The sequence below is a fragment of the Lissotriton helveticus genome (assembly GCF_964261635.1).
Source record: "Lissotriton helveticus chromosome 1_1 unlocalized genomic scaffold, aLisHel1.1 SUPER_1_unloc_82, whole genome shotgun sequence".
In the NCBI taxonomy this organism is placed as follows: Eukaryota; Metazoa; Chordata; class Amphibia; order Caudata; family Salamandridae; genus Lissotriton; species Lissotriton helveticus.
Window position 1 is genome coordinate 284617 of NW_027611728.1, and position 17835 is coordinate 302451.

A 17835-nucleotide genomic window follows, 5' to 3' on the forward strand; every position below is an offset into this window, starting at 1 on the left:
AGGGTGAGACACTTAACTCTCCAAGGTGCCTGGTAAAATTTTTGGATGTAGATCTTGAACTTGGCAGATTCGGGTTCTCCGTGGACAATTGTGACGGAGAAATATTTTAACAAGAAATATGGTGCATGTAAATCCATTGATGATCTAAATCCACCAGATATTATTGCACATGAGTGTGATGGATCAAAAATAGATTTTATAGGCTACATAGCATCATTAATTCAATTTAAGGGAAGGTCTGCACATATCAAACTTTATGTGGCAAAAAAAGGAGTCAACGTACTGGTTTGGAGAGATCAGTGGAGGTTGAAAATAATACTTAATCCTCGGAAAGATGATCCGGTGATGGTTGTAGAGGAAGATGTTGGTGAAACTGATCTAGTGATGGAGTTTCCGGATGTTTTTAGTGAGAAGCTTGGAAAATTGAAAGGTTTCACACATGCTATAAAGCTCAAACAAGGTGTTTTGCCAGTGAAACAGAAGTTCAGAAATGTTCCCATTAATGTCAAGGAGGAGTTGAGTGATGCTTTGAGAGAAATGTTGAATAATGGAGTTATCGAGGAAATAGAATCGTCGGAATGGGTTTCTCCGATGGTTCTTGTACGGAAACCAGATAAATCACTGAGACTCTGCATTGATTTGAGGGCCTTGAATGCTAATATAATTATGGATTGTCACCCATTACCAAATATAAATGAAATGGTGAGTATGTTGGGTGAAGCAGAAGTGTTTTCTACACTTGATCTTAGATCAGCATATCATCAGGTGGAGTTGGCAGAGGAATCGAGGCATTTGACTGCATTTATTACACCACAAGGGTTCTTCCAATTTAAACCCCAAAACCACATGTATATCTAGTATCCCACTTCAGTGGTCATCTAAAAAAGGCTTTTATATCTTATCGGATGGGGATGCACGTCACAAAGGATTTACTACCGGCTTGGAAACCTTCCCACCAGACGAAACGATGTCGCCTCTGCGGGTAAGAAATCGAAACCCTTGTCCACCTTTTCTGTATATGTCCGGCCCTGACAAGTCAGAGACGACTCTTATTGAAATCCATTTTCAACGCGCTAAACATTCATTCTTGCAGGCATGCAGTCACAAGCTGGCTCGGAGGTTCCTCCATAATTCTGGCATGCCGTGGAGTCAAATTCCTGGCAGAAGCAAGAAAATGCTCAGAATTAACAGAACAGGAGGACCACCCAGTTGGCCGCCCAACAGGGTCACCCTAACCCTGGATCTTACACGCCCTGTCCCCAACAAAAATAGAGGCCGAGAGACAATTCCTTCAGTATTTTTATTACATTTTGTACAGTTATTTTATTATGTGGATGTTGTAACAATTTTAACTAATTGTGCAAATAACACTTTTTGACACTTTAAAAGGATGCCCTTTGGACTTGCAACGGCGGCATCCGTCTTCCAGCGATCTATGTATCATATTTTCAAAGATATGCAAGCCTATGTAAAGTGTTTTCAAGATGACATTCTGGTTTTCTCAAAAATTGTGGAAACGCACACAGGTCATTTAAGAAATGTGTGTAAAGTTTTGAATGATTTTGGTCTTACCATGAAAAGCAAAAAATTGCAAATTTTATGAAGGTTCCGTTGAATATTTGGGACATACAGTGTCAAAGGAGGGTGGTCACCAAAGAATTCGTTGATAGATGCAATTTTGAAAGCACCGGCTCCAGATTCCAAAGACAAATTGCTTTCATTTTCAGGACTATGCGAATACTACAGCAAATTCATTGAGAACTTTGCTACAAAGATAGAACCGCTGAGAGAGTTACCCAGGAAAAATGTTGATTTTGTTTGGGGCAATAGACAACAGGAAGCTTTTGATAACATAAAATCTGAGATGTTAGCTGCACCTACTCTTAAACCGTATTCTTCAAATAAGTTGTGTATTATAACGGTTGACGCTAGCTTGTATGGGATCGGGTGTGTGTTATCGCAATGTGCTGGAAAAGAAGAATGGAACGTTGCTTTCGCCTCCCGTACCTTGAGTGTCACTGAGAGAGATTATGCTGTGATTGAGAAAGAGTTGTTGGCGTGTGTTTGGGGTATGGAACACTTTCGCAATTACATTTGGGGAGCAAGATTCAGGTTGAGAACTGATCATAAACCTTTGGTTGCCATTTTGTCCCCTGGTGGTGGTCTCAGAGCTACTGCTCAGATTGCCAGACTCATGTCACGTCTGCAAGAGTACAATTTTGACATTGAATATGTTCCTGGAACGATTAATGCGACACCTGATTGTTTATCCAGACTTCCATGTCCCAGTGAGTTGAAGTGTAAAGACGAGGAGGTAGTTGCTGGTATCACAGAAATTATTTCAGAAAAATGTGGTTTTATTTCAGGAGAGATGTGGAAGAAAAGCATGAGTGAGGATTATGTGTTAGGTAACGTTTTGGAATACATCAAGTCAGGTTGGCCCTCTAAGAATGAAAATATTCCATATTGGAATGTCTCTAGTGAGTTGGTCAGTGAAGGAGATTTGATTTTTAGAGGTGAAAAGTGTATTCCACCTTTTTCCATTCGCAATGTCACTTTGTCTATGAGCCATGAAAGTCATCTAGGAATGTCTTCAATGAAACGACTTATCAGGTCATGTTTCTGGTGGCCTGGGGTTGATAGGTTCGTGGATAAAGTTGTTAGAGAGTGTTCAGAGTGCGTCAGTACTGACAAAATGTGCACATGTGATCCGCCTCCTTTAATACCCGTTAAGTGGCCGGATCAGCCTTGGCAAAAATTAGGCCTTGATATTGCAGGACGATTCAATTTTTTATCCCAAGATTGCCGATGCGCTATTGTTGTTGTGGATTACCATTCTAAATGGCCTGAGGTGAAATTGGTATCTCATCCTACTACTGAGAGTGTTTTACTATTTCTAAAGGAAATATTTGCAAGGGAAGTTTTTCCGGAGGTCCTTGTTACAGACAATGGCGTGCAGTTCAGATCTAATGAAATGTTAGAATTGTTGAGGTTTTATAACATAAAACATGTCACTACAGCATTGTATGAGTTAATGGGCAAGTGGAAAGGTACAACAGAGTGCTCAAACAAAACATTTTGTGGGCAAGGAATTTTGGTAGTCAATGGAAGGAGAAGTTAAGAGAGAAACTGAGGATGTACAGGATTACCCCCCAATCCACAACGGAGGTTTCACCTTTTTTACGTTTGTTAAGAGGTAGAGATCCTGTTTCAAAGTTATGCCCCTGGTGGTTCAAAAGGACCAGAGATAGTCAGCAGTCTAAAATTCTGATCAGTGATATTGCCTATAAGGTAGAAGTTAAACAAAATAAGAGCAAGTGTGATTATTATGTTCGTATGAAGGTTAAAGTGCCTTCTTTCAGTGTTGGTGAATGGGTGAGGATCCGGAAACCTAGGATCATTTCCAAAGGTGAACATAGGTTTGGTAAACCCATTAAAATCGTTAAAGTCAATCGGAATAGTATTGTCACACAAGATGGTAAGGTGTGGAATGTTAGACGTGTTACAAGGTGTGTTAATAACTAAGTTTATTTTTCCTTCAGGGGAGAGATGTGTTGCATTTTCATACATCTTATTTATATTGTTATTTCCCTTTTAAGCTCATAGTATCTCCTGTGTATATTTCCCCTTTAAGAGCTTGTATATATTTGATTATGGCACATGCTGCTTTGTGAGAGTTCTGTTCAACTGTGCAGGCATAGAGAATTCTCATATTATTTGGAGACCTGCAGCTGATGAAGTACTGTGCTTGTAGCAGAAAAAAATCTTCTTTATTTCTGAATCTTTTTCTATATTTTATTGGATATACTTCAAAGTCCATTAGTACAAACGCAAAACGTACGTTTTTGGGGAAGAAAATTGAATGGCCCAACCAAATCAATGCCCACCTTAAGCCATGGCTTGGTAGGAAAAGAGATGGGTTGAAGAGGAGGTGTAACAACTTTCAAACCCTTTTCTGCTCCACTACAGACAACACACTCCTTGACCCTCCCTTCTATGTCTTTGTCCATAGAAGGCCACCAATAATTATGTTGTGTCCTCCAAGGCGCAGTAACACAACAAGACACAGTTAAGTAGTCTGAATAGTTTAATCGTGGGAACAACGAGCCACCGCTGCTCTCACGACAGAAGAGAGGCACCAACTGACTCTTCATGGATCTTAGACACAGAGAAGCTCCATGACAACACATGGTATTCTGTATGGAATCCAAACAAGCATATCTAAGCATAACACTATTGGCCTGTGAAGGAAGAAGCCTGTTACACTTTATTTATTTTGAAAGTTTTCTGTAGTGCAAACATGACCAACTTGGGTATCAGAGTGCTTTACAGTTTATATAACAAGAGGGGAACAAGCAATCAGAAACAGAACCAACAAAGCAAAAAATACAGAATAATGAAGAGTCAAGGGATTTTCGCCACCATAGAAGCTGTGCCACAGATCAGCAACTGTGACTTAAGTGTCCACTGGAATAGCCAGTCAGAAGCAGAGATTTCTTCATCAAGAGCCCTTTGACTTCCTTTTTGAAGAGGAAAATGGAAGGATTCACCCTGACTTCAGGGGGAGGGAGTTCCAAATCCTCAGTGCTATACCCGAGAAGGCTCGATTGTAGGTTTTTTTCCTCTTGAATTTTGTTTGTTTGTGCAATAGTGTGCTGGAGCTTCTGGAGGCTCTTGCACCGCATGAGAGCTCCAGTTTCTGAATGAGGTACAGAGGGGTGTTGAAGTGAAGGCTTTGTGTGCCATGCATGCAATTTTTAATTGTATCCGAGCTTCATATGGCAGCCAGTTCAAGGACAAAAGGTCAGGGGTCGGCTCAGTCTTATGAACTACTCTTTATGGGCAGTTCTGTTGCTTGAATTTGGTTTTGAAGCGTTATGCTTTTTTGATTTCGCACTCTAATCCTATTCTATTCTGTGGTGGGCAGACTCTCACACCCAACCTGCACCGCACGACATGGGCAGTGCAAAAGTTTTAGCCATCTCACGATGAGGCTTGGCATTTAATCTTCGTTTTACCAAAATATGCTGGTTGTGAAATCTATACTTAGCCTGGACAGTTTCCACAGCACAGTGGCATATCTCTTGGTGAGAGGAGTTCCTGAGTCCAACCATCAGAACAACTCACAACCCTGTTGTGTAGTGACCCAGATGGAAACTTGAATCAAACTAAACACTGGTAGTAAGTGTGTGATGATAAAACTGCGCTGTAAAACAATGATCATTTCTTTTGATCCTTGGGGAGAGAACAACTAGTCTCATAATACACTCACTAAAATATGATGTAGTGAGAAAGTTATGAATCCTGAAACAAGGAGTTCTGCTCCGTGGTGTTGGTACTCCTGCTTCACTAAATTGTTTTGTTGATAGTCAAATAATATCCTTACTATGTCTTTGTGCCCTTAATTTGCATTATTTAACAGATGTGGGCGAGCCAGTGAAGCACGCCTGTCTTTAGCTCTGCTCTGTGTTTACTTGGATCCTCAGGTGAAAGCAAGCCAAGCCATTTGTCTGCCTCAGGAGGCCTTCTTTAGGGGTGACAGACATATATTAAAAATCGCGTTTGACTTTACCACACATGGTGAAGGCAGAGTCGAGATCAAGCAGTTTATTCTCTTCTGCAGTCTGCATTGGCCGTCCTCTTGTTAGTAGTTTACTTGGGCTACTCAGGGTGGCACGAATAGTGCTTCAGGCCTTGGTGACCCCTTTAACACCCATGCCCTGGGTACCATTGGTACCATGTACTAGCAACTTATACGGGGTTAAAGTCCTTCTCAATTGGGGATGCCAATTCACATATAGCAATTTTATTCCAGTGTCATCAGAATGATTTAAAAATGCAATTTTGTTGGGCAACTGCAGATTTTGCTTTAAATGTGTCCCCGGAAGTAATAATTTCTTCCTTACCTGGGTCCTGGAGTATAAGATGCCGGGAAAAGGACGTGTGGGATAATACATTATATGTATGACTATATGTGATTATTTAATCATGTTGTAAAATCTGTAAAGCGTTGGTCTGTAAGTAATGTGTTAATGTGAACTGCCAAAAAAGACCTGCCATGCAGAGAGGTGGATACGTAATCACTGTGTCTAATAAATAGAGTAATGTACCCTGTTGAAATCAAGTTTGATTTGGCTAAATTGCATGTATTGTTATAGGTGTGTCCCCCGAGGTAGCAGTCTCTTTCATTCTGATAACACTGGAATATGCTTAAGACAATGCATTAGGTGTTTATGCAATCATGTTTCCGAAAAGCACACAGCAATTTTGCATAAGCAATGTATTAATATAAACGGTCCAAATGATTTGCATCAAACTAGCTACATATTTATTTACAACAATAATAGATGCCGGTTTACTGCTAATGTAACGCCCGGGGGGGAGAAGGCATTTCCCGATTGACTCGGGTGGCGTATGGTTGCTAGGCGACCATCCCCGTAGAATCAAGTAGAGATGTCCTCGAGGCTGTGGTTACCGGAAGTAAATGGTTTCACAAGCCGAGAGCTTAATGACGGATGGATCGCGCTGCGAGCAGGAAGGAAACGGGACGCTGCAACGCTGATCTGAACGATTATATCGCAAAAGGTAGTTTAGAGCTCCTTAGGCCCATTAACATGCTAACGCTGAATAATTGCACGAGATGCCCGGCGGTTATGTATGACAGTAATGAAGTTTAACCATTAGTGGGTGAATGACCTTAAGATCACCGTAAGAACAATTGCACGAGATGCCTGGCGGTTATGTATGTCAGTAATTAAGTTTAACCATTAGTGGGAGAATGACCTTAAAATCGCTTCCAGCTCCTAAAATACGCATGATCAATATGCACAACATTTCGCTACTATTTTGACAAAGCTTGTGCATGCACTAGGAAAATATTGCGTGGGGTGGATGTAACTAATGGACCCCCTATATATTTTCTTTTGAGGTACAGAAGATACACACATGAAGAGTCTGCGCATTTGAATTACGATTTAGGGTAATCAACAGTCCAGTTCAATACCCAGGACCACCTAGAAATTTGTTGGGGGACATACAGTAATTAGGTCCATATGTCTTCTTAGATACCCACAGGAACCGGAGTAAACTGCTATCAAACCGTTGGAAGTCTGGGTCCATCCCCCACAGTACACACGGGCACCCCAGAGGTGAGTCGAGTATTAAGATTAACTATGCTTCTTGGCTCACAAATTATAAGCAAATCCTGACCTCATCCCAATTAAATTAACAGGCGACATCAGCCATTTACAATCCCCCCAGTCCTGATGAAGACCCGCCGTGACCCATAAATTAGGCGTCATTAGGGTCGAAACGTCGACGGATAAAGAAGCCCGTGGACCAACACGGAATATTCCACAACAATTGCTAACCGTAGTGGCATATAGGAATATTTCCAATTGAATACTGCTTTGGCCACCTTTTAATACCTAATTGTCCCTTCACTTGTATATATTTCACTATTCACAACCTCACTGCATGTTAAATCACTGCACAAAATGTCACTATCACCTTATTCTGATGCGCCGTTTTTGTAGAATTTATAAATGTATATATTGAATGTAGGGTTACTAAGAATGACATTGAATTCATAAAATAATAGTTTCATACCCTATTGGTTGTTTGGATTTGCGTTTTTCATATTAATTTGTTGATAAATTGAAAGCAAGTTGATACTGCAAATTGAGAAACTAATGAAATAATACATGAAAACTAGAAGAAATCTTCTGCCCAACAGAACCATTGTTGATATTGTGTATAATGCCCAGGTTCTGAGGGATACTGGGTTACCCCATAGTAACTTACTACATTAAACAGCAGCATCATGACAGGAGATGTCCAGAGAGAAGGTGATGCTGGAGTAGTGTGGCTCACTGGTTAGAGGCGGCAGGCCTGAGAGCAGAAGTCAGCCTGGGACCAGGGTTCAATTCCCGACGCGGCAGGGTCGCGGACCTTGGTCAGCGGACTCGATAATTCTCGCTTCGGTGCTTACTCTAATCAGGGGTTCCACTCGGCAACTCTGGGCATTAGCTTGCCTAATCTCCACAACGGCCCCACCAATTCTGGGGATGCCTGGCTCCACCTTGGGGACTCCCAGCAAGGGACCATCCCACAGGGAAAGCCAGGACGGGTTCCCCAGAGTTATACAGCGCCGGGACGCCCCGTTGCTGGGGCAGCTGTGCGCTTTACAAGTATACTACACACACACACATGCTCTTTCTGTTTTGGGCTTCCCCGCATAATATGTATGTGATTACTAGATGGAAATCAGCAAATCCTGAAGAGAGGGCCCAGCTGCAAATATAAACAAGCATTGGCATAGCCAATAGGTCTCGGTTTTAGGACCTTATAAGTATTTAGTTATACAGCACAATATCCTTGGTGCTACAACATCAACTGTTGCATGGCTAAACACTTATAAAGTCCGAAAGGCGAGACGTATTGGCTATGCCAATGCTTTTTTTTTTAGCTATGTCACCTCGTGCTGTGGTTGAGGGGGTGGTACACCTCAGGTAGTAAATAATTGGATGAGGAAATGTGAGGAAATAGTGTCTCCCACAGTGGGACAATAAGATTTCCCCCGCCCCTTTCCAAAAATTTCTGGAAAAGTTTTTAGGTAGTAAACACTCAAGGAAACAAAGCAGATCTACTTCGCCATAAATGTTTGTTGCTGTCAGAACTTTCAAGCTTACCGATTCACTATGTGAGTAGCTTATCCAGGCTAGGTTTTTTTTGCATTGTTTTATTTGCAGGAGTTTCTTTTTTTTATCCCATCATAAATATAGGACTACAGTTCCCAGAATGAAAAGAATAAACGTAGACTGGGTCAGCTACTCACGCACTGACCTTCGAATCTTGAAAGCTTTATGCTTCGTACACTTGGGTTCCGGGACATCGTGATCCCAAGTGTGCTGCATAATTCAGGTAATCCTGCCGCCTAATGTGGCCCTCAGTAGTAAGCCGGGATACCACTCATCAAAAAATCCTGGTCGCGAAAGTGACATGTCTGGTCGCAAAAGGCTGGTCGCAATTTTGACAGCTTTTGACATGTCTGGTCTTAAACTTCTGGTCTCAATTTTGACAGTTTAAGACCAGGACTGTTTAAGACCAGGGTTTGATCTGGCCTTAAACAGCCTGGTCTTAAACTTCTGGCCTTAAATTTAACAGCTAGGGCAGCAAAAACATGTGGTAATTGTGTATGTGTTTAAAAGTGCATAGAAAAACTGCCTGGTTGCAGGCTGGAATGTCTGGGCACTTTTAAAACTGGGGGTTTGCAGCCTGCTGCTGTTTGAACAGCTGCTGGGGCAGGCCTGAGTTCCCCAGCCCAGGGCCTGGGAAGAAGAATGTGTCATGTAGGTGTCAAAGCTGTAAAGGGTCCTCACGGTCTTAAACTCCTGGTCTCAATTTTGACAGTTTAAGACCAGGACTGTTTAAGACCAGGGTTTGATCTGGCCTTAAACAGTCCTGGCCTTAAACTTATGGCCTTAAATTTAACAGCTCGGGCAACAAAAACATGTGGTAATTGTGTATGTGTTTAAAAGTGCATAGAAAAAAACTGCATGGTTGTAGGCTGGAAATGTCTGTGCATTTTTAAAACTGGGGGTTTGCAGCCAGCTGATGTTTGAACAGCTGCTGGGGCAGTCCTGAGTTCCCCAGCCCAGGGCCTGGGAAGAAGAATGTGTCATGTAGGTGTCAAAGCTGTAAAGGGTCCTCACGTCTTAAACTCCTGGTCTCAATTTTGACAGTTTAGTTCCAATTTGACGTGGCTGGCAGGAAATTTGACATATGAGTCCCAAGGTAGATTCTGTTCCCGGGCTCCCTATTTCCCAGGAGAAGGGGTCACGTAGGGGTGAAGAGTTTTACACCGGCCCCCATTGTCTAACCCCACTCTTCCCAGGATAGGCCTTGAGTTTGAGTAACAGGTGTCAAAGTAAACAATGTTGTACTGTTTATACTGTACAGGGATAGAAAAAAAGGTTCCCATCCAAAGGCCACCATGACATTGTTCTAAACACCCCTCAAGTCATAAAGGGGTGTGGGGGGCTTCTAATTAGCATGCTAGGACAGGTATAAAAAGGCCCCTCATGGAACATTGCCAAACACCCATTCAAAAAACCCCCTTTGAGGAGCGACTGGCGTGGATTGTTCTGCTGTACCTGGAGGACTCCTGCATCTACAACCCAGTCAGAAAACCTTTGGGGATTTCTACACCATCAAGCCCTTCAAAACCTTGGGGAGTGACTGGCCTGGATTGTTTTGGAGCCAACCCTTGGAACTTAAGGCAAGAATGGACCGGAGCAACTTTTCCCAGATTGACGCCACCATTCAACATGTAAAGAAGGTAAATAATGGATGGCGCAATGGTGTATTAGGGTGTACATGTAGTTTGGAAAAAAGTTGCACTTTTAAAAAATAGTACTATGTAGTGTGGATTGTAAACTGTTAATCTTTAAGGCGATGTGCTGTGTTTAATGTGAATAAAGGTTTTGTTGAAGGATGGAGTTTAAAAAGACTTGAATTGTAATGTAAAGGTGTTTAAAATGAATAAAGGTTTTGTTGAGTTTAAAAAGCTATGTGTGTAGGTATTTAGTGTTAATGGGGTGGTGACGTAGGGTAGAGTTTGCAGGTTATGTATTTAAGGGGCATAATGTTGTAGGCCTTAGGAGGGTACATGCAGAGTGGAACAGGGCATTTTACAGCTCATAGAAACATTTAACCACACTGTAACGGTACCATAGGGGCTTTAAATAATATACATGGCATATAATTAAAAAATAAATAATGCCTTGTTGTACTCACCAAACCGCTGTAGAGAGTTGGAGGGGTCCAGGGGGCTATGGGGTCCTTGCTGCTCCTTGGGGGTCCTGAGGGCCTTGTATTTAAAAATTAATAAACCCAGGGGCCAGTTGTCAAGGGGGGCTCCTGGTGGGTAGCCATAGTCCCTTGGGGTGTTGTGGGGCTGTCTCTGTGAGTCCCAGGGGCCATCGGGGCCCGAATGCCCGAATTTTGATGTTTTTTAAATGCCCCCGAGCCCGCTTCTCCATGGCGCTGCTCGGGGTGTTGTGGGGGTGGGATGTGTGTCCCAGGGGCCACCAGGGGCCCGAATACCCGAATTTTGATGTTTTTTAAATGCCCCCGAGCCCGCTTCTCCATGGCGCTGCTCGGGGTGTTGTGGGGGTGGGATGTGTGTCCCAGGGGCCACCAGGGGCCCGAATACCCGAATTTTGATGTTTTTTAAATGCCCCCGAGCCCGCTTCACCATGGCGCTGCTCAGGGGCTCAGGGTAGGGCTCCGGTGTTCTCAGGGATCTGGGCCCCGATTGCTGCTTCTGTCCCGCTTTTGTTTTAAAAATGCCCCGAGCCCGCTTCACCATGGCGCTGCTCGGGGGCTCAGGGTCGGGTTCCTGTTGTCCTGGGGCCCCGAATGCCGAGTTGTGCCTCTGTTTTTTGTTTTAAAAATGCCCCGAGCCCGCTTCACCATAGCGCTGCTCTGGGGGCTCTGCGGGCGGGCTCCGGGTGTCTGCTGGGGCTCCGGAGCCCGTGTGCGGCGTATTTTCTTTTTTTTTTGTAAAAAATGCCCCCGAGCCCGCTTTCACAAGGCGCTGCTCGGGGGTAAGGGCTCCGGTGTATAGGTTCCCCAGCCGTAGGGTCCAGGGGGCATTTTCCAACGATCCCACGTGGATCCCCAGGGTCAGAGGCAGCATGGCGGCTGTGAGGCTTACCCGGAACCGCTGAGTAAAGCCCCGCCCCTTCAGTGATGTCACCAGTGCATCACTGCAGGGGCGGGCCATGCACAGCAGCCCCGGTGTTTTTTTTTTATTGTTATCTAGCGCTGGACTTTACCCCGAATGTGTCAGGGCGCTTCACAATAGCGGGACACGCCTGGGGCATAGCGCTTCACATAAGAACTTGCTGCAAAAACATAAGGACTAAGGATTACATGCACTACATAAAAAGATACAAACAGGAAAAACACACCCTGCCCTGCAGCTCCGAGGTGTGTTTTTTTTTTTTTGTGTGTTTTATTAGCTAGCGCGAACTGTACACGAAGGCTGGCAGAGCGCTTTATATATGACCCATTTGTAAGACATAAGCACTAAGAATTGCATGAGTTACATAAAAAAGATACAAGTAGAAAAAATGTAGCGCAGACTTTACCCCAAGTTGTCACAGCGCTTTACACAAGAACCTGTTTGCAAAACATAGGGACTCAGGATTACAGGCATTACATAAAAGATACAAACAGAAAAAACTGCTTATGTAGCGCAGACTTTACCCGAAGGTGTCAGAGCGCTTTACATAAGACACAGTTGCAAAACATAAGGGGAGTGACATGTGTGCCGGTTACAAAAGCAAACGTTAAGCTACATGAGTAATAAATAAAGTGACAAGTGTGCAGGTTACAAGAGAAAACAAAGTACAGTTAGAGCTATAATACTGTGATATAAGGCAGACACTCAAGCACAAGAATAAGCGTTATGTAGGCAATTGTGGCAATGGCGCAACTATTTAAAGCACTCAAAATGTGAGAGTTATTAAACAATGTGTTACAAGAGAAAAGTGGCATGTACATGTTACAAAAGAGTAACCGGTATATAGGGTAGTGGTTAAATGTCAGAAGGGCCATGTGTACCTAAAGTGGTTTACCCCATAAGCAAAGGATATGGCGCAGGTTGTTTTTTAACATATGTTTTAGCGCAGCACATGCAACGCTTTTTTAAAAATGTGTGTTGGTGCACCCCGCTTATCAGGTTTTAAATGTATACAGGAATTGTTTGAAGTTGTGATACTTTTGTTTAAGAAAGGCGTTTACTAAAACCGCTGTTTTTTTTTTTTAATGTTTAATACAGGTGCAAGACCCTGCAAATGCAACCGTCACCAATGTGCCCCCTGCGCTGGCCCCAGCTGTAATAAATAGCAACGCTGGGCACTTGTCAGCCCCGCAGCCAGGTATATATATATATTTAAAGTTATGTAGTTCTACGTAGTTTTGTACACCAGTCTCTCAGAAGTTCTCTTTTTTCTAATGGGCTCTCATGTGTGTATGCTTTTACAGCTTATGACCCTGACCTACAACAAGCTTTTGACGATTTTATGGAGTACATCGAGGCTCAAGACGCTCTGAACACTGTGCAAAACACTTCAGTTCCTACAGGTAAATAAAAAGACAGCTGTTATTTAAACTGTCTAAGACGCTGGGTAGTTGGTGGGGTAGGCCAGAGTCCTGACCCTGAGGATGTATAGAGGTAATCATCAGAAAAGATGTCTAATGTTGGGTATTATTTTTTCTTTACAGGTGTCCCTACGTTATGCCAGGACGTCGTCAAGGTCCAAGAGGCGGCGCATGGTTCAAAAGAAATCCCTTTGAAGAGGAAAGCTTCAACTTCTAAAGTGGGACCACTGTCAAAGAAAGGAGCTGCAAAAAGACCTCTTTCAGGTGTGTTTTTTACAAAAGGGTGTGAGAAGTACTAGAGGTGTTACAGACTCTCAAGCAGAAGGCTACAGCTGGTTGTAGCAAAGCCTATATCAAAAAAGGTGGCTGTGTAGGACGTAGCCCGCTGGTGCTTGTATGTGTTGTTTTTTTTTATGCTTTCTCTAATATATATATATTTTCTGTTTATATTTTAGAAGCGGCTCAGAAACATGCGGCTGAAGAGAGGTCGGTGGCGCCCTTAATGGACATAACAACATCCGTCCAGAACAACGGAAGCGGCGCGAAAGGCGTGAGTAGGCGTGTACGCCAGGAAAAACTCTCTACCTACTACACACCAAGCAACACGCTGAACAACCAGCTACAACAATCTATTCTGCACAGGGGTGGGGTCAACACTGGCGGCCTGCCTACAAACCAGGCCTCCCTTAAGAAGAAACATAGGGACTCAGAGAACCTCCCCAACCCTTTAAAACGTGTGAAGGCCTGTAAGGTATTCACAGATCCCCAAACAGAACAGTTAAACATGAAGAAGAAGACACCGGAGGTGCTCCAAGAGGGTCAGGCAAAGCTCTTAAGTCCTGAGAAGAAAAGCCCTAGCACCCCTGAGCCCCAAGCTAGCCCCTTAGATTTATCTATAAAAAAGGATGCTAAGCCCTTGAATGAGACCTATACAACCTTGAGCCCCAAGGAGGTGTTAGTTGCACCTGTGGGTGTAGAAGAGGCGTCGCCACCACAACCCCCTAAAACATCGCGCCTCTCAAGGAAACATCTGAAGCTGAAACCGGGGGTCCCTAAGCTACAGTTAGCAGAGTCCCTCAGCAACCCTAAGGCAACGGCGGATCCACCAAGCGTTCTGAAACCCCAGACAGTGCCAAATAGAATAACTGTACATGTAGAGGTGCATGCCCCTGAACAGCCCCCAAAACCGGTTGTAAGTGTTCAGGCACAGCCTAGGGTCTCAACAGGTGATACTGCGCAACCCCTAGAAGGTCCTTCTACCACGATTAGCAACTCTCTTGAGGCGTTGAGGGGGTTGGTAGACAACATAGGTAGAACCCCAGAAGCGGTGTACCAGGGGTCTTTGAGCACAGAGGGTTTACAGAACACAGGTAACCAGGCACCACACCCTACCACCGACATTTCAACTAGGCCCCAGGATTACAACGACACCTCCTCACAATCCTCATACCCTTTGTCCCCGAGTACCCCTCCAGGAGCATACGACCCTACCAGCCCCACGGCCATCCACATGTACACCCCCGTGTCCAGCCCCTCTGCCAACCCCGTGTACAGTCCTGTGTCCAGCCCAGCTGCCAAGCCCGTGTACAGTCCCGTGTCCAGTCCCGTGGCCAGCACCTATGCCAACCCTGTGTACAGTCCCGTGTCCAGTCCCGTGGCCAGCACCTCTGCCAACCCTGTGTACAGTACCGTGTCCAAACCCGAGGCCAGCCCAGCTGCCAATCCCGTGTACAGTACCGTGTCCAGTCCCGTGGCCAGCACCTCTGCCAATCCTGTGTACAGTACCGTGTCCAAACCCGAGGCCAGCACCTCTGCCAGCCGCGTGTACAGGTCCGTGTCCATCCCATGGGACATGCCCGTGTACAGACCCGTGTCCAACCCCGTCTTTGAGGGTTGCAGTATAGATGGGACTGGGGGGTTGCCTCCATTTATAAGACCTCGCAAGGTGTGCCCCCCTAAGCAGGAACAAGATGGGTCTGTAAACACAGAAGATGTATTGAAGACACACGTAAGAGAGATACAGATGGCGGTTCGAAAATTAAAACGGCAGGCGAACCGTGCACTCATAAGAATGGATATGGGGTATTCCAATCTCATGAACAAGAGGGAGGCCCAACATCTGGTCGTGGCCAGGGTTGGGGTTTGTAAAAAAGACATCATACAGATGTGTCAGGCAGCTGTGGTCGACATACAAGGTACACATTCATGACTATGTAAGTACCAACCCCTAAAGACCCCCACAACCACTGGTGCTCATAAGAGACCCTCAAAATATAGCCGTACGGTCCAGAGGTTAGTGACAAAGTCTGGACGCTTTTTAAAACAGCTCAAGCAACGCCCAGTTGGTACCCCACAAACCTTCAAACAAGACCCCAATGTTTCCATAGAACCCTTCAAACAAGACACCCCTGTTTCCCTAGACCCTTTCAACCACGGTACCACAGCTTCAAGATCAACGCCTGAAGCATATAAGCCAGCACTTCACCACCGACAATACATAGGGGCAGGGTCTAACATACCTAGGGTCGGCCATTTAAAGGGGGTAGGGGGGATGGCAAAACTCCAAACAACGCAACATTCAGAAGGACCCAGGGGTGAAACTGTAGCGGGGGCCTCCATGAACAAGACATCCAACGACAGCGACCTACCTGTTCAGATAGGCTGGGGCTTGGTATCTAGAAAAGCCTGGGCCCGTAAAAAAAAACAAAAGTGGCTTAATAGTACAAAGCAACGCCGGCTTTTAATAAATAAGCTCAAGAAGGCTAGAATATGCGCTACCCGCAGGTTTACAAGGACCCCTGAGACAGGGACCACCCTGACCTCCCAAAGTGACACATCAGAGAACACCTCCACAAATAACACTCCTACTGATGAGGGCCCAGAGCCCTTGTTTTTAGAGAGTGTTAGGAGTTACACTCGCAATGTAGAGAGGTTTAGGGCCGTAGAACACTATGAGGAGTTTAGATTTGTTAACCTACATCAAATAACATCAACCACTCATGGTGTTCTGGCTATACATCAGGCTGTGCAGGAGCTCATAGAAAGGTTGTTACACGATGTGGGGCCTAATGACTTTTTCCAACTCCGCTTCCAGGGGCAGGGTTTTGACACACCGTTGTTCACCAGGCGGAAGACCCGAGATGTTTTTGATGCTGTGCAATTTTTAGAAAACCTCTCAAGGCTTTTACAGAGTAAGGCTGAACTAGTCGCCTATGGCACGTTTAGAGTCATAGCCCTCATTGTACGGGGGCGTGAGGGGGGTGTTTCCAGACCCTTAAAGAGCGTACTATACAGTAAAATAATTGGCAAGAAACAGAGGTGGCTGCTCAACTTTAGCAACGCCACTGCCAATACATGTCTGGCGGCCAGCATCGTGGGTCTGTTGATGACTCGCAAGACCCCTGACGCTGTCATCATGTCTAGAGCTGCTGAAGCCCATGAGGTTCTTGAAATACCTCCTGACCGAATGGTCGGCTTTGGTGATATAGGTCTTTTTGAGAACTATTTCGCCGTGACGGTGAAAGTTCTCTATCACAGCGGTTCCTGGAAGTATTTTACAACCGGGGAACCTGTGAGAAACAAGACCGTATATGTCCTCCACATGGAAAATCATTTTTACGGTATCTTGAACCTTAAAGGTTTTCTGGGGGCCAAATATGTGTGCGCCCACTGCGATCATATATACAACAATAAAACATACCACCAGTGTGAAATGTGTTGTAAGATGTGTCAGAGGGACGGCTGCATAGAAGACGCTACCCTAAAGGTGAGGTGCGGCATCTGTAGGTTGTTTTGTCGCTCGCAAAACTGTTTGAGCATACACGAGCAATCTTACAGCTGCGTCCCTAAAAAGGACTGTAGCGAGTGTGGGCGGTATGTGGCAGTGAATCACAAGTGCAAAGGTATGATATGTCCCCGTTGCCATGTATCTTACAAAGCCGGTACCAACCATCAGTGTTATATGGTTAAAGGTCCATCTCAGACCAAGACCGAAGACTATATAGTGTTTGATATAGAGTGCACACAAGAGACGGGGGTACACCAGCCTAACTACATTTACGCGCACCATCTAACTTCCGACGACAGTTGGGAGTTTGAGGGACGAACGTGCGTTGGTGATTTCCTGAGCACTCTCATTCAAGCCAAATTCCAAGGATATACCATGCTCGCCCACAACTCGAAAGCCTATGACTCCTTCTTTATTCTACGAGACATGATTCGTGAAAAGATACAGGTGGAACTCATAACCCAGGGGTCTAAACTGATGCTGATGACGGTATGTCCTTTAAAAATACGCTTCATAGACACCCTGAATTTCCTACCCATGAAATTGAGCAAGCTGCCAAAGGCCTTTGGGTTCCCAGGGTGTAAAGGGTATTTTCCACACTTTTTCAACACCTGGGCTAACCAGAATTATGTGGGACCCATGCCGCCTCCTGACAGCTACGGGGTTGAATACATGATGCCTGATGAGAAAGTGAGCTTTCTAGAGTGGTACTCTGAAAACCGTGAAAAGGAGTTTCACTTTCAAACAGAGTTGAAAGCTTATTGTCAGGCTGATGTAATGATCCTCCGGCAAGCTTGTAACCTCTTCAGAGATGTTGTGGTGTCTATGACTAAAGAAGTCAAGGCCTTGAAACCTAAGACATTGACTAAGAAAGTCAA

General features: G+C 44.6%; 1 protein-coding gene and 1 pseudogene across 1 annotated transcript; both read left to right on the plus strand.

The window, feature by feature from the left end:
• Nucleotides 1–345: 345 nt before the first annotated feature.
• On the plus strand, nt 346–15671 carry LOC144806544 (uncharacterized). The gene is made up of 6 exons (XM_078672883.1): nt 346–702; nt 12848–12947; nt 13054–13152; nt 13294–13434; nt 13626–14362; nt 15591–15671. The coding sequence occupies exons 1-6, from the start codon at nt 346–348 to the stop codon at nt 15669–15671; spliced, it is 1515 nt and encodes a 504-aa protein (XP_078529009.1).
• LOC144806541 (uncharacterized) lies at nt 15335–17268 on the plus strand (annotated as a pseudogene).
• The last annotated feature ends 567 nt before the right edge of the window (nt 17269–17835 follow it).